This window comes from Mustela nivalis (assembly GCF_964662115.1).
Source record: "Mustela nivalis genome assembly, chromosome: 1".
NCBI classification, from domain to species: Eukaryota; Metazoa; Chordata; class Mammalia; order Carnivora; family Mustelidae; genus Mustela; species Mustela nivalis.
This window is the reverse complement of record NC_139020.1, coordinates 113908448-113933796: the sequence shown is the minus strand read 5'-3', so window position 1 is coordinate 113933796 and position 25349 is coordinate 113908448. Positions and strand designations below refer to the sequence as shown.

Here is a 25349-nt window from a genome sequence, read left to right as displayed (position 1 = left end):
TCTTTTCTTGGCAGAAAAATGGCAGAATAATGTTTACAATCTTTAGAAAAGAAATATAATGGAGCTCACTCAGAAAGATAATGTGTGGGGGCGCCTGGGTGGCTCAGTCCGGTAAGCATCTGACTCTTTTTTTTTTTTTTTTTTAAAGAGTTTTTTTTTTTTTTTTTTTTTTTTTTGTCAGAGAGAGAGAGAGAGCGTGAACACAGGCAGACAGAATGGCAGGCAGAGGCAGAGGGAGAAGCAGACTCCCTGCTGAGCAAGGAGCCCGATGTGGGACTCGATCCCAGGACGCTGGGATCATGACCTGAGCCGAAGGCAGCTGCTTAACCAACTGAGCCACCCAGGCGTCCCAAGCATCTGACTCTTGATCTCAGTTCAAGTCCTGACCTTGGGATCATGAGTTCAAGCCCTGAACTGGGCTCCATGCTGGGTGTGGAGGGTACTTTAAAAAAGTTGAGAAAGATACATGTGTGGACAGAAGATAAAATCTTTTTTTCCCCTTAAATGTTAAGCCGAATGAGAAATTTTACAAAAAACCCCCACCGTTTTCCCTGATATTTATTATCTTTTAAGAAGTATATAAAGGAGGCTTTTGAAAAGGATGAATGAAACTTAACAATACAAATTTTGGTGAAACTTAACAATACAAATACAAAACTTAACAATACAAACACTAATATTTCTTTACACAAATTATTCTTCATGGTTTATAAGTTTTTCTTTTTTTTTTTTCTAATTCTTTTGAAAACACGAATGGGGACGTGGAGGAATTCTTGCTTGGGAGAAGATAATCAAATCCAGGTTCTAATTTTCCTTTGAATGCTTATTCTTTTTTTTTTTTTTTAAGATTTTATTTATTCATTTGACAGACAGAGATCACAAGTAGACAGAGAAGCAGGCAGAGAGAGAGGGGGAAGCAGGCTCCCTGCTGAGCGGAGAGCCCGATGTAGGGCTCGATCCCAGGACCCTGAGATCATGACCTGAGCTGAAGGCAGAGGCTTAACTCACTGAGCCACCCAGGTCCCCTACAAAATGATTTAATGAGGGATTTATTTTAAAAATTTTTTCAAGATTTTTATTTATTTATCAGAGAAGGGGAGAGAGAAGAGAGCACAAGCAGGGGGAGGGCAAAGAGAGAGGGAGAAGCAAACTTTCCACTAAACAGGGAGTTGGACATGGGGCTTGATCCAAAAACTCCCACAATCATGACCTGAACTGAAGGCATATGCTTAACCGACTAAGCTGCCCAGGCACCCTGAGAGATTTATTTTAAAAGATTTTATTTATTTATTTGTCAGAGAGAGAGAATGCAAGCAGGGAGAGGGGCAGAGGCAGAGGGAGAAATAGACTCCCTGCCGAGCAAGGAGCCTTGCTGTGGAATTTGATCCCAGGACCCTGGAATTAGGACCTGAGCAGAAGGCAGTCGTTTAACAGACGGATCAATCCAGCATCCCAGCCTGAGAGATTTACTTTAAAAAGCAGTTTTCCAGGGTATGTACTCTGTTTTCTGGTAAAAAGTGCAGAGGGAGCCATCTCATCTTAGAGCCACCTCTAGAAGTTTTGGTTACCTAGTTTTGTCTTTTATTGAGTTACAGGACTGCCCTTCAGTCAGCGGGCTATTCCTGATCTAGGCTTTGTCCTTTGCACAGAATAGCCAAGCGTTGCCCACAGTGGTTAAAGCTGTTGATCTGGAAGAGAAAGTTGCCTGGGGATGGTAGGTGCCATGATGGACGTATAGGCAACCCCTCCTGGTATCTAAGTGGTTATTTAATCTATATGCAAACTTTAGGAATACATCTTTTATATAAAACAAGGAATATAGATGTTAGTTTCAAAATCTTTATATTATAGTTTATCTTTGTTAATTATTTAGAAGGTATATATGACTTAGAGCCTCCAATCCATTTTTAATTGTTTAAATACTTAATCTTTAATATTTATGTGCTTATTAGTGATCTGGAATATCCTGTTGTTACATTTTATTTTATTTTTTTCTAAAAGATTTTATTTATTTATTTGACAGAGACAGACACAGTGAGAGAGGGAACACAAGCAAGGGGAGAACACAAGTGGGAGAGGGAGAAGCAGGCTTCCCGCCTAGCAGGGAGCCGGATGTGGAGCCAGGACCCTGAACTGAAGATAGCCATTTAATGACTGAGCCACGTAGGCACCCACTACTGTTACATTTTAGATTGTATTGTCATGTGACCTAGTCTTACTATTAATTCCATTTTTAAGGAAATTGCTGAGGTTTGAGTGGAGGTTAGCTTTTCTTGTCTTTTTTTTTTTTTTTTTAAGATTTTTTAAAAAAATTTATTTGACAGACAGATCACAAGCAGGCACAGAGGCAGGCAGAGAGGCAGTTAGAGAGAGAGGAGGAAGCAGGCTCCCCACTGAGCAGAGAGCCGGATGCCCGGCTCCATCCCAGGATCCTGGGATCATGACCGGAGCCGAAGGCAGGGGCTTTAATCCACTGAGCCACCCAGGTGCCCCGCTTTTCTTTTTTTTTAAGATCTCAAATGGATGGCTACAACAATTCTTTATCACACTTCCTGTTTCAAATAATTTGGTTTTATAAAGAAAATACAGTGCTCATATTATTCATATTATTTAGTTATTTTTATAGATCATTTTATAAAAACAGTGGCTTAATGGCACCTGGGTGGCTCAGTTGGTTCAGCATCTGCCTTCAGCTCTGGTCATGATCCCAGGGTCCTGGGATCAAGTCCCACATAGGGCTCCCTGCTCAGCAGAGAATTTTCTTCTCCCTCTCCCTCTGCCCCTCCTCTCTGCTGTGCTCTCTCACTCATTCACTCTCTCTCTCAAATAAATAAAATCTTAAAAAAAACAAAACTCTGACTTTAAAAACAAAACAGTGGTTTAAAAAAGATTTTTCTACATCAGGGGTATGCAATTATCTGGGTAGGGAGAATTCTATTTTTATGCTTCTCATAGAGCTTCATTTAATTCACAGCTGAAAGTGATCACCATGTGATTAGAAATGTCTCAGTGTTGGGGTTCTTGGGTGGCTCAGTCAGTTGAGCGTCCAACTCTTGATCTTGGCTTAGGTCTTGATCTAATGGTCATGATTTCCATTCCCTCACTGGACTCCATGCTAGGTGTGGAACCTACTAAAAAAAAAAAGTCTTGGTGTTAATAATTGTTGCTAGAATTTTTTCTATTCTAATTTTATGTTTTTTTTTTTTTTTTTTTTGGTTAACTTTCTGAGTTGATCATAAAAAAACTGTGGTGCATGAATAGACTAAAGAATGAAGATGTTATTAAAAGTAAGGTGACATTTTTCTGAATTATAGGCTTATTCAGCTTCTTAGAAGGTACAGCGAACCAGAACTAAGTTTTAAAAATTATTTCCCTGAATGTATCTTGTATTTGAGAAAGGATTTTCATTTATGTTTTTGTATTTAATATTCATTACAATGAGTCAGTAAACCTTTCCTGTAAAGTGCCAGATAATAGTAAATATTTTAGACTTTGTAGGTTATACGGTCTCTCTCTCTAAACTATTCAGCTTTCATGCCATTATTGCATGGAAGCTGCCATAGAAAATATTTAAATGAATGAACTTGGCTGTGATTCCATAAAACTTTATTTATGGATGCTGAATTTGGATTTAATAGCAATTTTCCTGTGTCATTAAATATGTGGCTGCTTTTTTTTTTTTTTTTTTCTCTAACCATTAAATAATTTAAAACCATTTTTAGCTCACGGGCTGTATAAAAAGCGGTTGTGGTCCCGACTTGCCTGACAGGCTGTAGTTTTCTGAACTATGTTCAAAATAATCCTGTGAGACTTTGTTGACTGTTTTCTGTCCTCCCCCCTTTGTTTTAACATTATTTTATGTTTTACTACTTAATCATATGTTTTTGGACATTGTTAATGTGTATGTAACTTTTAAATTTTAATAATTCAAAAAAATTTAATTATTTTTATTGTTTTAAGCTATGGGGGATAGGGTTTCTATAATATTGGCCTCTAATACCTTGCACATTTATAAACGTTATACATACTCAATAGTTATTTGGGAGAGTTGAAAAGGAGTAGTATCTTTCTTGCAATATTTGGAGAACCCTTGTGTAGATTGTTTCATTTCGCTTACTCATTTATTAAACATGTTCCAGGATGCTTCTCTTGCATTGCTGAACAGAAGTAATAGGGACGCAAAACTCACCTCAGGATGTAGGGATAAGAGAAAGGAGAGAAAGAGACTCTTATTGATAGTATTCTTTGTGGTGTGGTATGTACTGTGGTCAGTACTACGGAACAGCCCTTGATTTAATCTTTACAACTTACTTAAGTAGGCATTTCTTCACTCATTTTACAGATGAAGAAACTTAGATAAAATACTAAATAAGTGAGTGGTGGAGGAGAGTTTGAACTGAGATCAGAATCTTTCCATATACTTTTCTTTTTATGCTAAGGAATATTCAGTTAACTAGTTTACCTTACACATTAGCTACTTAGCTATTACTGCAAGTTTTGTGTGTGTGTGTGTGTGTTTTGCTATTGCTAGGAGTTTTCACACACATCTTAGATGACCAACAGATTTTTTTTAGAAAGGTGAAATGTTGAAGAACCTCTAAGATAAAGTTTCAGATTCTTTGAATATATGATTACAGAGGGCTTTACTTTTAAATACAGGTGAAACACATTTTTCCTTTTGTGTTTGTACCTCTCTTTTAAAATATTGTTTGGGCACCTGGGTGGCTCAGTAGATTTAACAACGGCCTTCAGCTCAGGTCATGATCCCAGGGTCCTGGGATTGAGCCCCACATTGGACTTCTTGCTCATCTAGGAGCCTGTTTCTCCCTCTCCCTTTACCTGCTACTCCGCCTGCTTATACTCTCTCTCTCTCAGTCAAATAAATAAATAAAATCTTAAAAAAAATTGTTTTATGGGACAGGCTGATTCAGTTGGTGAACATGTGGCTCTTGATCTCAGGGTTATGAGATTGAGCCCCACATTGGGTGTAGAGATTACTTAAAAAAAAAAAAATCTTTATTAAAAAATGTTTTACAAAAGTAAATTAGGACAATTGCACAATAAAATTATTGAGGAATATACATAAAGTTTCTATCATATTGTATGTTTAGTAGAAATCAGTGGTTAAATCAAATCTTAATCTGGTCATTTCAACTAATATGCTTTAAAGTAATTGAAGATTGAGTAAAGCTAGGTTAAAGAAATGTTACAAGTAAATGAAGAATGTTTCTGACAGAGTAAATAATTGTGGAGTTTATTTCTTGACCCAACAAACATTTTGAGTGTCTGTACTGCTATGGGGAGCTTCAGTAAGTGAGAGAAACGGACACTGGTAGAGGCATGCACGAGGTATTGTGGGGGCACAGGATGGATGTGTAATTAAGCTGGTGTGGGTGGAGGAAGAGGTTCCCAGACCCTATCTCCTGGAAAGATGATGTCTGAAATTTTTTCTTTTCCCCTTTATTGGCTTTAAAATTATTTAAAAATATGTAGTTCTTGCAAATACTAAAAGCCAGAAGTATAAGTAGTAAACAGTATAAAATCTTATTTACACTTCCTGTTCTCCAGTCCTCATTTTATGGGTAATAGAGTGGTAAATATGCTTCCAGAGTTTTCCCTGGGCATTTACCAATGGTTCTTTTTTCCCCCCTCCATGAAATTGGGTTCACACTATATATAATTTTGTAACTTGCTTTTTTCCCCACATGTAATAGTTTATCATATGTATGTTTCTATCCCAGTAGATGTAGATCAATTGCATTTAAAAACCTGTTGCCTCAAATATTGGGATGGATGTACTTTCATTTATTTACATTATTTCCTATTGCTGGACATGCAGGTTTTCAACCTGTTACAAAGAGTGAATATCCTTATGCAGATATATTTGTTTTCTTTTATGAATTAAGTTTAAAATGACAAGTAGTATATATAGTCAGGTGAACAGGAGTTAGGATTAATGTGAAGGGAAAAATGTTTTCTAGGTTAAGGGAACAAATGTAATTCGAAAAACTGCTAAAGAAAATGATACTTTTAGTTAGGGGAGAAGCATTTCTGTTTCTGTGCTTTGGAAGTATATCACCTCTTGTTTTCTTGAACTTTGAACTGTATGCTATAGTATCTTGTTTTATGGAATAGGCATCTTTTTGTTGAATAATTTATAGTTGTATAATTTTCTTGTTTGGGAGATTAAAAACTTTTTTTCAGTAAATGTGACCAGATATAGAAGTAGAATTTCAAGCTGATAAAAATGATTATTTGGACATTATTACATAGAGGTTAAGTGGGTAGTTCTGGGAATAGAGGCTATATTTTAGCTATGTTTTTCTTAGTTCTGTTACCTAATTGAGAATATCTTACTCAGGTTTCAAAGTAAATGTTTGGGTGGTTAGTCCCCCACTGTTGTCCATTTGAAACAAATTTGGTTAATTTGTAAAATGACTACTGGGAAGTTGCTAGTTTATCAAGTAGGTATCTGAAAATGGGATAGATGACTTAAAGTAGATGAATTGTGTTTTGTTCTATCTTAACTCTTAAGTGTAAAATCTTATTATTCTTAAAAAGTTTTAGTTGCTGCTGTTCTGTTCCAAATTTCCAATTTTGGAATGTTACCTATAGTGTGATATCAAGTACTAATAAATATTATAATTTTATCATTCTCCTGACAATTAAGAGTATCTAGCGATTTCTTAAAAATACGTGGGAAACAAAATGGTTCATTAAACAAGGCTGACATTTTTCTGAACTATCTATAAAAGTAAAACCCTTTCCTTTTTGGTTCCCAAGGATGCTCTGTTGTTGGGTTAGATGTGTTGTATTGAATAGAAATCCAAGTCTTTGTTAAGGCTCAACTTTAAAAATTTTTCCTCATTAAAAAAAAAAAACAAATATGCTAAATACTTATTAGAGTTATTAATTTGAAAAATATGAATGCTTTGAATCAGTCAGCCTAATTAATGTGTTCTCTCATTACCTTAAATAATAATTGTATTATCTGTTATATTTCATGTTTATGAAGTACTTATACTTCATCCTAAGGTAATTATTACTTAATGTGAAGTGTAATTTTTAAGCATTCATATCTTTTTTCATTTAGAGTTATTTTCCAAGAGTAAAGTAACATTCAAACATTTCTGATACCTTAGGGGGCAGAGGGGAGGCTGGAGGGTGGATGTGGGGAGGGACTGGGGGGATGTGGGGGGCATTTAAAAAAATAATAAACACATGATAACTTATTTTATATATGATTTTTCTAGGGCTGCTTTGGAAGAAGTAGAAGGAGATGTGGCAGAATTGGAACTAAAACTTGATAAGGTGAATTTTACTTTAAAAGTTTTTTCAAACATTAATTCTTATTTTCCATTAACAATGATTTGGGCCTTTAATACCTGGTGGTTCATGTTACCTTTTTTTTAAATCTCTATGATGGTAAATGTTATTATTATCTCAGTTTTACACGTGAGGAAATTGAGGTTATAGACATGAAATAGCTTATTGAAAATCTAAGCTCGAGAGCAAGAATTTGAACAACATCTGACTTCAGAGCTAACTAGATATCCTTTTATATTGTTGGAACTGTTTTCTTCTTTTCCATCAAAAAAATTGCATGTGGGGCACCTGAGTGGCTCAGTGGGTTAAGCCTCTGCTTTCGGCTCAGGTCATGGTTCCAGGGTCCTGGGATCAAGCCTCTCATTGGGCCCTCTGCTCAGCAGGGAGCCTGCTTCCTCCTCTCTCTGCCTGCTTCTCTGTGATCTCCATCTGTCAAATAAATAAATAAAATCTTAAAAAAAAAAAAAGATTGCATGTATCTTTTCACTGTTCAGTGGTTTTCATACATAACCTGACCATTCTTGTTTATAACTGTAGGTGTGGACACATTAAATATAAATAAAATTTAAAATACTGATTGCATTTTTTTAAAGCTGATGCCAGAAATGCTTAGTATATAGTTAATAATTGATTTTAAGTGACCATATTGTATTTGAGGGTAAATGTGCATTAATTCCTATCATCTATATTAATTATTGATCATCTTTTTTTTTCCCCTCTACCCAAGAAATACTGTATAAAGCAGGAAGAAATAAGAGAATGAGTAAGACACGGCTTCTGGTTTCACGTAACCAGTAACTGTTTAGTGAAATATCTTTCTTAAAATTCATGGAGAGAAATCAGATGCACATATTTGAAATACCCTTTCTGAAAATAACTTCCTACTCATTTAATTATTTTTTAAAATGGTATTGCTACATAAAGTAGTGCCTCTCAAACTGTGCTGTGTGTAGGAATCACCTGGGGATCTTGTAAAAATACAGATTCTGATTCAGTAAGTCTGGGGTACCTGAGATTCTGTGTTTCTTTTTCTTTCTTTCTTTCTTTTCTTTTTTTTTTTTTTTAATTAATATACAATGTATTATTTGCTTTAGGGGTACAGGTGTGTGAATCATCAGGCTTACACATTTCATAGCACTCACCATAGCACATACCCTCCCCAGTGTCCTTAACCCAGCCACCATCTCCCTACCCCTCACCCCCCAGTAACCCTCAGTTTGTTTCATGAGATTAAGAGTCTCCCATGGTTTGTCTCCCTCCCAATCCCATCTTGTTTCATTTTTTCCTTCCCTACCCCCCACAACCCCCACCCTGCCTCTCAAATTCCTCATATCAGAGAGATCATATGATAACTGTCTTTCTCTGATTGACTTATTTCACTCAGCATAATACCCTCTGGTTCCATCCACATCATTGCAAATGGCAAGGTTTCATTTCTTTTGATGGCCGCATAGTATTCCATTGTGTGTGTGTGTGTGTGTGTGTGTGTGTATGTATGTGTATCACATCTTCTTTATTCATTCATCTGTTGATGGACATCTGGATTCCTTCCATAGTTTGACTATTGTGGACATTGCTGCTATAATGATTCGGGTGCACACGCCCCTTCAGATCACTACATTTGTATCTTTAGGGTAAAAACCCAGTAGTGCGATTGCTGGGCCATAGAGTAGCTCTATTTTCAACTTTTTGAGGAACCTCCATATTGTTTTCCAGAGTGGCCTACCAGCTTGCATTCCCATCAACAGTGTAGGAGGGTTCCCCTCTCTCCTCATCCTTGCCAACATATGTTGTTTCCTGACTTGTTAATTTTAGCCATTCTGACTGGTGTGAGATGGTATCTCATTGTGGATTTGATTTGTATTTCCCTGATACTGAGTGATGTGGAGCACTTTTTCGTGTGTCTGTTGGCCATTTGCATGTCTTCTTTGACGAAATGTCTGGTCATGTGCCTATTTCTTGATTGGATTATTTGTTCTTTGAGTGTGGAGTTTGATAAGGTCTTTATGGATTTTGTGTACTAGCCCTTTATGAGATTCCGTGTTTCTAATGAGAGTCCAGGTAACACCAATGCTGTTGTTCCATGGACCACACTTTGAATAGCCAGGATATAAAATAAGCTGAAGGTTTTCAAATGTTTTGAAATCATGAAATATATGTATGTATATGATGTAAATGGTATAAATATAAAGTAGTAGTAATTATATATGTAAAACCAATATTTTATGAGACTGACGTGCTACCTACTGTGCTAACAAGGCACCTAAAACCAAAATTTTAGAAAATATTTAGTAATAAGTTATTTTTGTGTTGTACTCTATAGTTTCCAAAACACTTTGGTATATAGTCTGCTTTTTGATTTTTATAATAATTCTGTGAGGTAGGTAAGACAAGTGCTATTATTCCCATTTTATAGGTGAGGATACCAAAGCCTGGAAAGTGAAGGGAACTGGCTTCAAGTCAGAGGTAGAAGAGGCAGAACCAGGGACAAGACTCATGTTTTTATCCTTAGTTCAGTGTTCTTTTTGTGCACCACTGCACTTCTGCATCCATACTAGGGGAGCACTTTGCTGCTTGGAAATTTTTTGAGGAAAGCTAAGAAGCTTCTTGGCAAATGTTTTTTGAAATTAGTGTTGTAATTTTTTTTTTTAATTAGTGTTAGAATTTTTTGTAAGGATATTTTCAAAAGGATTTTCAAATATTTTCTCTTTAAAATTACACATATAGGATTATTATTGTTATTTTACCCAGAGGTATTCCATTTATTTTAAACACTCTGAAACAGTTTTTAAGGGAGGCAACAGAACTGTAGTCTTGATTTTCTGATAGATTTATGTGAGAGTATGTAGGAAGACAAGGCTTAGTTTGTTTATTTATTTATTTATTTATTTGAGAGAGATAGCAAGAGATAGAGCATGCATGAGCTGGGGAGAGAGGGGGAAGCAGGGGAGCCCTATGTGGGGCTCCATCCCAAGGCCCTGGGATCATGACCTGAGGCAAAGGCAGATGCTTAACTGACTGAGCCACCCAGGCACCCCTGAAAGACAAGGCTTTTTAAAGAATCATTGAGTAGTCTAATCAGAATATCTGTTCTTTGTGGGGAGAGTTGCATATAAGTCATACGAAACATTTTTTCGGTTTGTTGGGGAGGTCCTCAAAATTTGAAGTATCTCATCTGATAGAATCCACTAATAGCATTTTTGTTACTGATTTTGCTTCAATGAGCATCCCCCTCCCCCTGCCCCTGTGTCATATTTGGTTGGAATTGGGAGACTGGTAGAATCTTAAAACGAAACATTCAAGTTTAAAACAAGTTATTAAAATGTTGGCAATCAGTACTAAGATCTCTAAGCCCTTTCTAGAATGTTTATTTCCCAAAGGACTAATAAGGGCATCATGGAAATTTTGACATTTTAAAAAATACTATCTTCCACCTGAATGGAAGGTCTATAGTTTTATATTTCTCTAGTTTAAAATCTTGTTTTCTTATAAAATGTACCTCTCTCAAATTCTTAAGTTAGTGTCTATCATTCCACTTGAGAATTTTGAGGAGTTAACACAGAGAGGAGAACCAGAGAGGAGGAAGAAATGGTTGTTACTGAAGGTGGTGACACTAGTGGTGGGGAGGGTTTGCCCAGGATTAGTTTAGTGATTTCATAACTTTGTGCAAGGCCTGTAGTATCATTGTAAATCATGCCACCAACAGGTTAAACTAGCTTGATGACTTAGCTATTATTTATTTTGCTTATAATATGTTACCAATAGTTACACTCCTTGTGGAGAATAATGCTTCATGAGTGGCATTGTTTTGCTGGGTCCAATGATTTATCCATTCTGCCAGGTATTCTGGCACTGACAGCACCGTAGAGCAACGGAGTGGCCATCTAGATTTAATTTTTGTTTCTGTTGCATCCTCACTGGAATGCTTGTTCTTTCTCTACTAAGCAGATACTCTTTAAATCACAGCTCAAGTACTACCAAACTTAGGTTCTTTTTCTGGTATTGCATTCTTACTACCTTTCTACCACACACTTCCATTTAAATTATTATAATATTATTGTAGTGTTTGGCTTGTAGCATGGTGTAATAGTTAAGAACACAAAGCCTGGAGTAAGGCTGCATGCCTTTGAATCTGGCTCTACCCCTTACTAAGCTATTTGGCGTTGGGCAAGTTTCTCAACCTTCCTATGCCTCAGTTTCTTCATCTTCAAAAACAGTAAAAGTTGAGTATCTATCTCATAGGGTTATTAATGAGAATAAGATGTTTTAGTGTATGTTAGTGCTTAGCATGGTTCTTAGCACATGTTACGTTCTAAATAAATCCTAATGATGATGTCTCTTCAACAAATTATTAGCTCCTTGAAGACAGTCTTTGAAGGAAGAAAAACAACCCTGATGCACACTTACTATGTATCAGATGCTAAGTTTTACTTATATTATCTCCAGCTGTCACAACAGTGTTGCAAAGTTGGCATTACACCCAATTTGCCCATGAGAAAAATGAGACTTGGAGAGGTTGTTACTTACTAAAGGACAGTCAATGGATAAATTGTTTATATTCTCATCACCTGGAAAAGTGCCTATGACACATGTATCTCTTAGTAAAAAGAACTTGAATGAATTGGTGCTACCAGCTTGATAATTTTGACTAACTTTACATATACTCTTAGGTTCTCTCTTGTAGGTTTATATTATTCAGTTAAACCTGTCATCAGTGTCATTTACTAAGGATTTTGCTAGCTGGCAAAGTTTCTTTCACCAAGCCAGTTCTTCTTCCTGCATAGCTGCAGTGTATATGTGGCTCAGCTGTATGACAATTCCATTATCTCTCCAACTCCTGTGTTAGTGACCTCTATTCTAATTCTGATACCTGTTTTCATGGTCATAGCTATGCCTTACCATTCAAAGTTCTTGTCTCAGAAATCTGGAATGCTGATCTCTTACTTTCTTACCTGAGACTCTAGTCTTTCCAGTTCTCATTTTATTCACTCCTGCCCTGTTCTTCAAGCTTAGCTTGCCCTCTAGTCTTCAGTCTATAAACTTCTGATATTTTAAGTTCCCCTTTCAGTGCATTTTGGGAAGGGGTAATTTTTGGAGATAAAATTCACGTGACATAAAATTCATCATTTTAAATTGTACAATTCAGTGTTTCCAGTGTATTCATAGTATTGTGCAACCCTCACCACTATCTAATTCCAGAGCATTTCTATTACTTTAAAGAGAAATCCTGTACCTGTTAGCAGTCACACCCAATTGTCCTCTTCCTACATCCTCTGGTGACCACTAATTTTCTTTCTGTCTGTATGGATTTGCCTCTTTTGAATATTTCATATAAATGGAGCCATATTTGGCTTTTTGTGACTAGCTTCTTTCACTTAGCATAATGTTTTTAAGGTTCATCTGTACATGTTGTAACATTTTCCAGTATTTACTTTTTATGGCTGAGTAATATCCCTTTATGGATGTACCACATTTTGTTTATCCCTTCATCACTTGATGGACATTTGGGTTATTTCCACTTTTTGGCTAGTATGAATAATACTGCTATGATCCCTTTCAGTCTACTCTTAATTTTATTCCATCATATTTTTCTTCTAGAGGCCTTCATTTCCTTTCCATAACACCTACTCTGTAGAATTCTCACTATATTTGTCTAATCATCTGTATTCTTTGTGTCATATCTATAAAGCCCTGTAGGAGAAGTTACACAATTGTTTGGTGAAATCAACTGGTAGAGTTACACATTCCTGGAAATCTTGATGTAAAACAAATTTTCCAAGATTTATTCAGGTTATCTAGTTATCTTTAACAGCTTTACTTCTATTTTCTCATGATTTATCATTTTGTTCTTCTTCCTTAATAGAGGACTTTGACTCTGTCTTCCTTTTGGTGGGAACACTTATTCCTTGCTCCTAATCTAGAAATTTAGAATATGTCCTTCTCTTTTTCCACTTTTCCTCCCATTTGAGTGATAAAAGTATCCCTTTTCCTATGTAATTCCAAACTCTTCAGAACTTTGCTTTAGTCATCTTTCTCCTTTTCTTTCTCTGCCACCTCTTCATTTTAAGTAGAAAGTGTTCAAGTTTCTTTGGAACAAAAATAAAATAAGAGAGAAAACCAAAAGCAAATAACAAAACTCTGACAAGGAAACATAAATCTTTAGTAATTACCATGTGCCAGTAATGGTTTGTGCTAAGATCTTTATGTGCATTACCTTAACTCCTTTATAGTAACCTTATATATATGGTTTGGTACCATTGTGATCATTTCAGACAGAAAAAAAATTAAGGTTACTGAGGTTAAGGTCACTCAGGATCATTTAGGTGGTTAAGTAGGGCAGCAGGATTTGAATCTAAGCTGAGTAAAACCACAACTCTGTGTTTTTAACCATAATGTCATACTACCAACCTCTCTCTCTCCTTTAGTTACTGTGGGACCTTTTAATTATTTTTGAATTATTTAATTTGTTGAATAAGTAATACCTCCTACATGATGCAAACTTTAAAGATATGAAAGTTTGTATCCAGTGAAAAATTAGTCATCCGCTAGTCTCTTTCCTAAAGGAGAACGTTTGAGTCCTTCCAAAAATTTTCTAGGCATGTAAAAGATTATAAATATTTGTCTTCTCTCCCACTACAACAAAAATATTAAAACTGTTCTCCATTTTTCTTTTTTTAAGATTGTATTTATTTGACAGAGCAAGATCACAGGTAGGCAGAGAGGCAGGCGGAGAGAGAAGGGGAAGCAGGCTCCCCACTGAGCAGATAGCCCCATGTGGGGCTCAATCCCAGGACCCTGAGATCATGACCTGAGCTGAAGGCAGAGGCTTTAACCCACTGAGCCACCCAGGCGCCTCTGTATTTTGTTTTTTGAAAAAATACATCTTGGATTTTGGTTTTTGTTAATAATTATTGAGCTGCCACATTCTTTTTGACAGCTGAATTGTATTTCATTGTATGGATATATCATTATTTATTTATTCAGTTGCCTACTGATGGACTCTGATTGCTACCTATATTTTACTGTGACTGCATTATATGACTTCACATGTGTGTCATATGGTTTATGTGAAAAAATAACTTCATAATACTTTCCTAAAAGTGAAATTGTTAGGTTAGAGGGTATGTATTTAAAATATTGATAGCTCTTGCTAAATTACCTTACACAGAAATTGTACCAGTTTACATTTCCCATAAATGTATGAGTGCCTGGTTCTCCATACCCTCTCTAAAATAACAAGTTAACAAACTTTTCCGATCTTTGCTATTCTGTAAAAAAACCAGTAATTTACTCTTTGTAAAATACTCTTTTACTATGAGTGAGATTGAAATTTTTTTCATAGGCGTAGAATGTATTTGGATTTTCTTTACTGGGAATTATCTGTACATAATCGGTTGGCCATTATTTTTCTAGCGACTGGTTTGATTTTCAAAAATGTTTTATATCCTCTTTTTAGAGCAGGGAAATTAATTCCTTATGATTTGTCGCTAATACTATTTTTCCATATTGTTGTCTTTTGACTAAATTTATTGTTTTTTATCCCCCTGATAAAAATGTTTCATATATATACACGTGTGTATGTGTGTGTGTGTGTGTATAAATATATACATATATACATACATAGCCAGGGTGGAGCCCAGTGTGGGGCTTGAACTCATGGTCCTGAGATTAAGACCTGAGCTGAGATCAAGAGTTGGACACTCAACCAACTGAGCCATCAGGCGCCGTAAAATTTTTATTTTATTGTAGTTGAATTGATTTTTTTTTCTATGACTTTTGAGTTTTGCAACTTTCTCAAAAAGACTTTTCTTACTTTGAGATTATAAAAAATATTACTTCCTGTTTTAATTTTCTGATTTAGTATTTCATGTTTATTCCATCTGAAATTAATTGGAGGGTGTGAAATTGAATTTGGTTTCTTTTTTTCTTTTTCTCCCATTAGATTCTAGTGTCCCTATGTCATTTATTGGATCACTTTTTCCCCCACTGGCTGGAAAGTACTGCATATTTGTATTGGTTTCTTGACTCTGTATTCTTTCCATTTGTCTGTTCATGGCCATTATCAGAATTGTAATTACTATACTTGTATAGTACCTTTTTGGGGGGGGGTATAATACATTTTAATAATATATAAAGCTATGGGCGCCTGGGTGGCTCAGTGGGTTAAGCTGCTGCCGTTGGCTCAGGTCATGATCTCAGGGTCCTGGAATCGAGTCCCGCATCGGGCTCTCTGCTCATCAGGGAACCTGCTTCCTACCCCCTCTCTCTGCCTGCCTCTCTGCCTACTTGTGATCTCTCTCTCTCAAATAAATAAATAAAATCTTTAAGGAATATATATATATAAAGCTAATGTTCCCATCTCATCACTCATTTTCAATTTTTTCCCCTCTTCTTGCATGTTGGTTACTCCATATGAATTTTAGAATTAGTTTTTCTGGTTTTTAAGACATTATTTCTTGTAATTTTGTATTTATTTGTAATTTTCAAACTATTTAAAAGACTGATCTCTGCCAGCAGTTCTCATAGTGAGTTTTTTGGAATGTTGTTTCTATGAGCATGGTTCCTCTGAAAAAGAATTCCATGTCAAATATTTTTGAGAACTGCTACATATTTTATATTCTTCTAGGATTCACAACACATATGAATATATCAAAAGCTCTTTAAAATTCAGCAATAAAGAAATCTGTTTAGCTCTTCAAACACAGAGTTTGCCAGATTTATTTTGTCACAAGATCCTTATTTTGTCACAAGATCCTTATGTACTCTACGTAGAGTACATATTGGGAAATACTGATCTATCATCATGTCTTCTACATCTGCAGTTCATAACTCACTGTAATCTGGCTAACAGCTCTCCAGTCAGTTTCTCTTACAATTATTCTTGCCAGTGATACTGGGTGACAACCTCAACAGACATTTAAAAAATCTTTTTAAAATAGGACTTTGTTAAGCCGCTGCCTTCGGCTCAGGTCATGATCTCAGGGTCCTGGGATCGAGCCCCGCATCGGGCTCTCGTGCTCTGCGAGGAGCCTGCTTCTTTCTCTCTGCCTGCCTCTCTGCCTACTTGTGATCTCTGTCTGTCAAATAAATAAATAAAATCTTTAAAAATAAATTAAAATAGGACTTTTATGGATTTTTCAACCTATTCATCTATTTTTTGATCCTTAGTTCTTTTTTTACTTTTGTGAAATTATTCTCTTGCTTTTCCTCCTACTTTTCCTCTTCCTCTTTTGTTTTCTTTGTGAGATTTTCACTCTGCAAGCTCTGTCCTCTATCTCCTGTGTGGGATATAGCATTGTAGCACTGTAACTGTATATATGCTGATGATTCCTCTGTATCTACAGCACGCACCTTTTTTTTGAGTTTCATATGTCTGTTTTCACGTGTTTGGTTCAGCTTTCCACTTGACTTATATCACAGGCCCATTTAATTCAGGGCCACGTCACAGGCCTAATACAGTGAAAACAGGAGTCTTTTGCTGGCCAGTTTAATGTGTCTTTGTGTGAATTAGCAGATGTAGCCCATGGCAAGCAGAACTCAGGCTGGATTTCAGCTCCTGTTTTTTTCCCCTTGGTGGGACACGGTCTATCTAATTGTATTACAGAAGGGTACTCGACTATAATTCTTGAGTTTTTCTCCTCCTTTCTCTCTCCTGCTTACTGCCTTAATTCAGCCTGTCATGGTTTTTGGTCTAATCCCCTTATCTTTAGTCTTTCTTTTCCCTGTCTTTACTTTTTCTCCATTTAGGTCATCATTCTGAGATGGAACTCTGGTGAACTCACCAATTAGTGTATTCACGTGTTCTCTGTTCTTTCATACAAAATGTGAATATCTTAGCATTGCACACAAAAGCTTGTCCTGATCTGGCCCTTGCATACATTTTCAACATCACATTTTTAATGTCCTACATTTTCACACCACACTAAGCTACTAAGTGTCTCTGGTTTTCTCTGCCCATGTTGCTTCTGGGCCTTACCTTAAAACATGCTCTTCCTAGAGTAGTATCTTTCCATTACTCTTGTCTGATTGGCTAATTTTTGTTGATCTTTCAGGGCTTTTCTTAATTGTTATCTTTTCCAGGAATCCTTCCCTGATGCCCATAGTCCTGGCTAGATGTTCTTCCTTTGTTCGATCATGTATGGTTTTGTCATGCGTAGCCGTTGTGTTTGTGCTGTACAGAATTTATTTGCTTGTCTACTGGTTCGATTTAAAGCTTCTGAGAGCAGACAGTATATTTTTAATTTCTGTTCTTCTGGGCCCTAGGGTAACAGTTTTAAATTCTACTCCTGAGATCCTTAAATGCTTTCTAAAAGTTTGTTGTTATTGTTGTTTTGGCTCTTTACCCTCTTCTTGGTGCTCCCACCATTACCTCCTCAGTATCCTTCCCTTCTCTACTTTTTTTTAAAATATATGTATTCACCCAAGATTTTATTTGTTTAATTAAATGTTATGTGTTTGAATGAAAGGAGAAAAATAAGGAACAGAAAAAAGAAAAGGGGGAGGAGAAGAATTTTAGAGAAAGAAAGGTGAAAGAAAGTCTAAATTTTAAGGCTAGCTCAATGCCTAAAGTAGTAGGCATTGAAGAAACAATGGTTGGTTAATCAATTCAGATGTTTGTGTTGATAGATTGACACTGAAATGAAATGCCTAGCATGACTAATCCAACATACCAGTTTACTCCCTTTTCCTCCAACATAGCACAGGTTTTTTTTCTAGGGTTTGTTTGTTTTTTTTTAAACAGACTGCTTGTTCTGCCTGAAATTTCCTATTCTTCCTTCTAAGTGGTGTTTAATAAATTTTTATGGAGTTATGGGATGAATATGACTTGGTAAAAGTATTTATTGTTGTTATCATTACAGCCTATGGGTCCTAAAGGGTCAACTTTTTTGGGTACAGTTCTACTATGAATTTACTTTGTAAGTCAGAGTTAAAAAGAACAATTTCAATTAGTCTATTTTGGCTTTACTGATGAACCATAATTTATCTTAGCTAGGCTAACTCATGTAGCTGTTGCTAACGCTTGTTCAACTAGGTAATTTGTGTAATTATTTTCAACCTGATGTAATGTTTTTCTTTTTCAGCTTGTGAAACTTTGTATTGTGATGATTGATACCGGAAAGGCCTTTTGTGTTGCAAATAAACAGTTCATGAATGGGATTCGAGACCTGGCACAGTATTCTAGTAATGATGCTGTAGTTGAGGTTAGTATTATTAAAATTAGTTAATATGATAAATTCAACAAAATATTAAAGAATTATGCATCCATTTACCTTATTAGTAGTTTTAGTGGTCCTTAAAATTAGGAATAGAAAAGCTGTCACCTACTGGTGTTGTATAATTCTGTTTTCTAATACAGTTAGAAGTTGATGGTTGATTTGCATTGTGAATATAAGTTTACTTCTGCTAGGTGAGCTGGATCATTTACAAGAGGACCCGAGCAGGGAGAGGAGGACTACGCTTACTAGTAGGAGCTTTTAGGGCAAGCAGAGAGCATTTAAATCTTAAGAATAGTATCTAACTATGTATGGGTTTGCACAGCAAAGCTCTTGTCAGCTAGCTGTGCTGGGTTAACTTAGGCCCCTTGCTATACTGTGTGGTGTTATGATAATTCTTCCATGAGGAATAATACCTGGTTAGGTAATGGGCATGCTTTGATGATTATTTGATTCATGGATGTCTAAATGGGCACAGTCTTGATACACTCAATTTTACCTTTAGGCTTATATGTGCCATTATTATTTGTTAGCTTACTCCTATTGATATGGCAGTACTAATTCTTTGACTATTCTTGGGTTTTATGTTACCTACCACATGTACATTTGTCCTCTTTGCAGAGCATGCCCATGAGGCAATACCATGAAATCATCCTCAGAAGTAAATGTTACTGTTTACAGTGTAACTAGATCTTTCTGTCAGAAATGCAGAAGTAACATTTTTGTGACCTATTTTCGTGGCTCTTAAATGACTTAGTTTTTCTTTTGGTTTCTTTCTCCATAGACAAGCTTGACCAAGTTTTCTGACAGTCTTCAAGAAATGATAAATTTTCACACAGTAAGTGTCAGTAAGTAGGTGTTACTATGACCATGTAAATATTTAGTACTTTCTTTGAATGGTGGTATTTTATAAAATTACTTGTTATAATTCAGTAACTTTGATTAACCAGCTTCTTAGTTCATGGATCTAAAATGTATGTATGTGAGTGTGTGTGTGTGTGTGTGTGTGTGTATGTGTATGAGAGAGAGACATTTATTTCTCTCTTTTTTAAAGATTTATTTATTTGACAGAGACACATTGAGAGAGGGAACACAAGCAGGGGGAGTGGGAGAGGGAGAAGCAGGCTTCCCACTGAGCAGGGAGCCCAATGTGGGACTCAATCCCAGGACCCTGGGATCATGACCTGAGTCAAAGGCAGATGCTTAACAACTGAGCTACCCAGGCGCCCCTATTTCTCATTCTAATATAGTGAACTTAATATGGGTGACATATATACTCATAAAAGTTATCTTTTTTGTTTCAATTGTGCCTTTGTGAGTTAAGGAATTATTTTAAGAATGAAGAAGTAAAAGCCATTTTTCTAAATTTACTTGTTTCTTTTAAGATGCTTCAAGTATATCCCCTTTGTCTAATCAGTTGCCAGTATTAAAGACTGCTGTATTCTTTGAGCTATTTATTTATTTATTTTTAAAAGATCTGGGGCGCCTGGGTGGCTCAGTGGGTTAAGCTGCTGCCTTCAGCTCAGGTCATGATCCCAGGGTCCTGGGATTGAGCCCTGCATCGGGCTCTCTGCTCAGCAGGGAGCCTGCTTCCTCCTCTCTCTCTCTGCCTGCCTCTCTGCCTACTTGTGATCTCTCTCTGTCAAATAAATAAATAAAATCTTTTTTTTTAAAGATTTTATTTATTTATTTGACAGAGAACACAAGTTGGCAGAGAGTCAGGCAGAGAGAGGGGGGAAGCAGGGTCCCCACTGAGCAGAGAGCCTGACGTGGGGCTCGATCCCAGGACCCCGAGATCATGACCCGAGCCAAAGGCAGAGGCTCAACCCACTGAGCCACCCAGGCGCCCCATCTTTGAGCTATTTATATGTGCATTTAAGATTTGAGGACTTTTATTCTAGTCATTCATGAGGGCAAAAGATGCTGATTTTTTTTTTCTGTTTAACTTTGTTAAGAACATTATTTATTTATTTTAAAAATTATGTTATTTTAGTCACCATACAGTACATCATTAGTTTTTGATGTAGTGTTCCATGATTCATTGTTTGCATATAACATCTAGTGCTCCATGCAGTATGTGCCCTCCTTCATGCCCATGACTGAGCTCACTCATCCCCCTGCTCCCCTCCCCTCTAGAACCATCAGTTTGATTCCCGGAGTCCATAGTTTCTCATGGTTTGTCTCCCACTCTGATCCTCCCCCTTCATTTTTCCCTTCCTTTTCCTAATGTCCTCCATGCTATTCCTTATGTTCCACAAATAAGTGAAACCATATGATAATTATCTTTCTCTGTTTGACTTATTTCACTTAGCATAATCTTCTCCAGTTCCATCCATGTTAATGCAAATGTTGGGTATCCATCCTTTCTGATGGCTGAAGAAGATTCCGTTGTATATATGGACCACATCTTCTTTATCCATTTGTCTGTTGAAGTGCGTCTCAGCTCCTTCCACAATAGAACATTTATTTTTATGATTATAACCAGTGCAATAAAGCCTGAAGTCAAAATTAAAAAAACTAAAAGATTTAAGGGCTTTTATCCCTCAAGAATGAGGGATATATACTACTTTTAGAATGTCAGGAAATTCCTTTATAAATTTTGGAAAAGTTTACTGAAAATGTAGTAGCTTTTAAGTTATGTACTTCTTTTAAAAACAATTTTTATTGAGGTATAATTGACATTATATTGATTTCATATGTACAATGATTCCATGTAACAATTCTATATTTGCATATATTGCAAAATGATTACCATAGTAAACTCCAGTTAATGTTTCACCACATATAGTTAAAAGTTTTTTTCCTTGTGATGAGAACTTTCAAGACCTACTCTCTTACCTAATTTTAAATATGTGGTGTATTATTATTATTATTTTTAAAAAGATTTTATTCATTTATTTGAGGGCAGGGGAGGAGCAGAGGGAGAGGGACAGGAAAACTCTTCACTGAGCTCAGAGCCAGATGTGAGATCACGACCTGAGCTGTAATCAAGAGTCGGCTGCTTAACTGACGAAGCCACCCAGGCACCTATGCAGTATGGTATTATTAACTATAGTCATCATGGTGTTTGTTACATTCCCACAACATACTCCTTTTATAACTAGAAATGACCCCCATTACCCCCTACCCCTGCCTCAGGCAGCCACCAGACCCGTCTGTTCTCCATAGCCTTAAACTTGTTTTTTGTTGTTATTTAAAAAATTTTATATCTGAGTGCAATCATACAGTATTTATCTTTTTCTCTCTGACTTATTTCACTTAGCATAATGGCTGAAAGGTCCATCCATTTTGTTGCAAATGGCAGAGGTTCATTATTTTTTATGGCTAAGTAGTATTGCATTGTATGTGTATCTATCTATCTATACACACATATTTATCTATGTATCTATATCTTCTTTATCTGTTCATCCATTGATGGACCTTTAGGTTGTTTTCATATCGTGGCTATTGTAAATAGTTCATGTTTTCACTTTCTTCTCCTAATAGAATTGCTGGATCATGTAGTAGTACTAATTTTAATTTTTTGAGGAGCCTCAATACTGTTTTCTATAGTGGCTGTATGAATTTGCATTGCCACCAACAGTGCATAAGGGTTCCCTTTTCTCTGTAACCTCATCAACATTTGTTATTTCTTGTCTTTTTTTGTTTTCTTGTCCTTTTGATAATGGTCTTTCTAACAGGGATGAGGTGGTGTCTCATTGCAATTTGATTTACATTTGATGATTAGTGATGTAGAACATCTTTTCATGTATCAGCCATCTGCATGTTTGTCTTTGGAAACATGTCTATTCAGACCCTCTGCCCATTTTTTAATCAGATTTTTTTTTTTTTTGCTATTGTATGAGTTTTTAATATTAATCCCTTATCAGATATATGATTTGCAAATATCTTCTGCTATTCAGTAAGTTGCTTTTTCACTTTGTTGTTAGTTTCCTTTGTAGTGCAGAAACTTTTCAGTTTGATGTAGTACCATTTGTTTATTTTTGTGTTTGTTGCCTTTGCTTTGGTGTCAAATCCAAAAACGTTACTGCCAAGACTTACATCAGGGAGCTTATTGCCTGTGTTTTCTTCTGGGAGTTTTATGGGTTCTGGTCATACATTCAAGTCTTTAATCTATTTTGGGTTTATTTTGTTTTATATGCTTCTTACAATTTTTTAAAGAGCTTAAAGTGTATGGCTGTTATATAATTATTTGGTGCTTCAAAGTTTATTAGCAGCTGTTTATAACAAGAATATCAACACTTAACATTCTTTAAATTCTGCTAAGGTTTGGTTCTTAATTTGATTTGCTTTTTTGGTCAACAAAGTAAGGATAAAGTTATCTGATAATATATATATATATATATATTTTTTTTTTTTTTAAAGATTTTATTTATTTATTTGTCAGAGAGAGAGTGAGCGAGAGCGAGCATAGGCAGACAGAGTGGAAGGCAGAGTCAGAGGGAGAAGCAGGCTCCCTGCGGAGCAAGGAGCCCGATGTGGGACTCGATCCCAGGACGCTGGGATCATGACCTGAGCCGAAGGCAGCTGCTTAACCAACTGAGCCACCCAGGCGTCCCATCTGATAATATTTTAATTGTACTTCAAATTTTATCTGTATAAAAACTATCATGTACCTGATTTTAGGTCTTTTGGGTATATATCCAGGTATGGAATTACTGGTTCATATGGTACTTCTATACTACTTCCTTCTGGAGGAGCCACTAAATTGTTTTTCACAGAACCTGTACCATTTCACATTCCCACCAGCAATGTATGAATATTCCAGTTTTTCACATTCTTGTCAACATTTACTATTTTCCATTCTTTTGATCATAGCTATCCTAGTAGGTATGAAGTATTGTCTCACTGAGTTTTGATTTGCATTCCTCTAATGCTTAATATAGTTGAGCATGTTTTCATGTGCCTATTGGCCATTTGTAGATCTTCTGTCATCCTTAAACCATTGCGCCCATTCAACTCCTTTGACCATTTTAAAATTGGAATTTTTAAAATTGAATTTTTTGTATATTTTGGATATTAAACGCTTATCAGATAAGTGATATATCAATATTTTCTCCCATTCTGTAAGTTGTCTTTTCACTTTCTTGATAATGTCCTTTGCACAAAAGTTAATTTTGATGAAATTCAATTTATCTATTTTTTCTTATGTTGTTTTGCTTTTGGGGTCATATCCAAAAATCCATCACCAACTCCCAGATGATGAAGATTTATTCCTTCAGTGTCTTCTAAGAGTTTTATGGTTTTAGTTCTAATGTTTTGACCAATTTGTTTCTTTTCTTTTTTTCTTTTTTTTTTTTTTTTGGTAAAGATTTTATTTATTTATTTGACAGACAGAAATCACAAGTAGGCAGAGAGGCAGGCAGGGGTGGGGGGGCGGGAAGCAGGCTCTCTGCTGATCAGAGAGCCCCATGCAGGGCTCTATCCCAGGACCCTGGGATCATGACCTGAGCTGAAGGCAGAGGCTTTAATTCACTGAGCCACCCAGGCGCCCCTGACCAATTTGTTTCTTTTGTTTCTTATTAGTTCTCTTTTTGCTTTCTGTTGGATTTAGATGTCAAAATATAGTATGTTTGATTTCTTTTTAAATCAAGCAATTGTTTGTGTTTAAACTTCAAACTATTACATTAAACTTTACATTTACGTTAAACTTCAAACTATAGTGAGAATTAATTTTGGGGGGATAAAAGCTGTTGATTTGAAATTAACATGAAAGGTTAAATGTTGGGGCACCTGGGTGGCTCAGTGGGTTAAAGCCTCTGCCTTTGGCTCAGATCATGATCCCAGGGTCCTGGGATGGAGCCCTGCATTGGGGTCTGCTCAGCAGGGAGCCTGTTTCCCTTACCCCCTCTCTCTCTGCTTGCCTCTCTGCCTACTTGTGTTCTCTGTCAAATAAATAAAAAATCTTAAAAAAAGAGAAAAAGTTAAGGTGATGCCACCTAAAGATTAGTAAATATGGGAGCAGTTGTTGCCCCTGAAGCTGGAGAAACAAAAGGGAAAGTGGTGTTTCCCAGAACCCCTCAGTACTGCACTATTGAGAATACGGCCATTGTTACCTGGCCAGGAAGCCAGAGGCTTGCCTTCTTGGGACTTCTTCCAGAGTCAAGGAGCCTGCAGTCCCCTTGAAACTGCCTAGGTTGGTCAGCAGTGCTGCTGGCAGTTGGTGTGGCTCACAGTTGCTCACTGATGGCGGTGTCAAACAGAAGCAGAAAAAAACTGGCCTCCTCTATGTCTTGCCTCTTAATCTAACATTGGCTTCCATTGGCAGCACCTAACCTCTTCGTATGTAAGAAGGCCTAGGAAATACACTTTGCAGACTTCTAGTACCTGGAAGTATAGAGTAGGAGTCCATGGAAGGGTGATACAATGGTGAAGACCAACAATTAACCGTCATACCAAACATAAAGGCTATAATTTGAAAATAGTTTTGGTGGGGATGAGCATTTCTGAGTCTTTTCCAGACAAATCTAGTTTTTACCTTCTTCACAGGACATAACAGGATGAATCTAGAGGTTGGTGGCAGGGTCGTAGCAAGGTGGGGAATAGCCATTTTCCAGTCTTTGCTTTAATAATAAAAACCAGTTGCACTGAGGAAAAAAATTATTTTTGGCAGGCAAATTATTGTGCAGCTTAATGATTTTTATCCTTAAAACTTCTTATATAATTTTTCTTTTTTCTGTATTCTCCATATCTAGTATATTAGCAAAATACACCCCAATCCATCTAGCAGTAGCACCTCCAAGTCTAAACTACTACCACCTCTTGTTTAGGATTATAGCCTCCCAACTTGTGTTTCTTCTTCTTTTCTTG

At 36.3% G+C, this 25349-nt stretch overlaps 1 protein-coding gene across 6 annotated transcripts in view; it reads left to right on the top strand.

Annotated features, from left to right (window-relative positions):
- The window catches only part of ACAP2 (ArfGAP with coiled-coil, ankyrin repeat and PH domains 2), a 140067-nt gene that overhangs the window by 34874 nt on the left and 79844 nt on the right, over positions 1-25349 (top strand). For all 6 annotated transcript variants that reach the window (XR_014302912.1, XR_014302913.1, XM_082699600.1 and 3 more), the window contains exons 2-4: positions 7254-7311; positions 18408-18527; positions 19324-19377. Coding sequence is in view for 4 of the 6 variants with exons in the window: in XM_082699600.1 (XP_082555726.1) it covers positions 7254-7311; positions 18408-18527; positions 19324-19377 (232 nt within the window). In the remaining 2 variants the exon portion in view is untranslated. The remainder of the gene's footprint in view (positions 1-7253; positions 7312-18407; positions 18528-19323; positions 19378-25349) is intronic.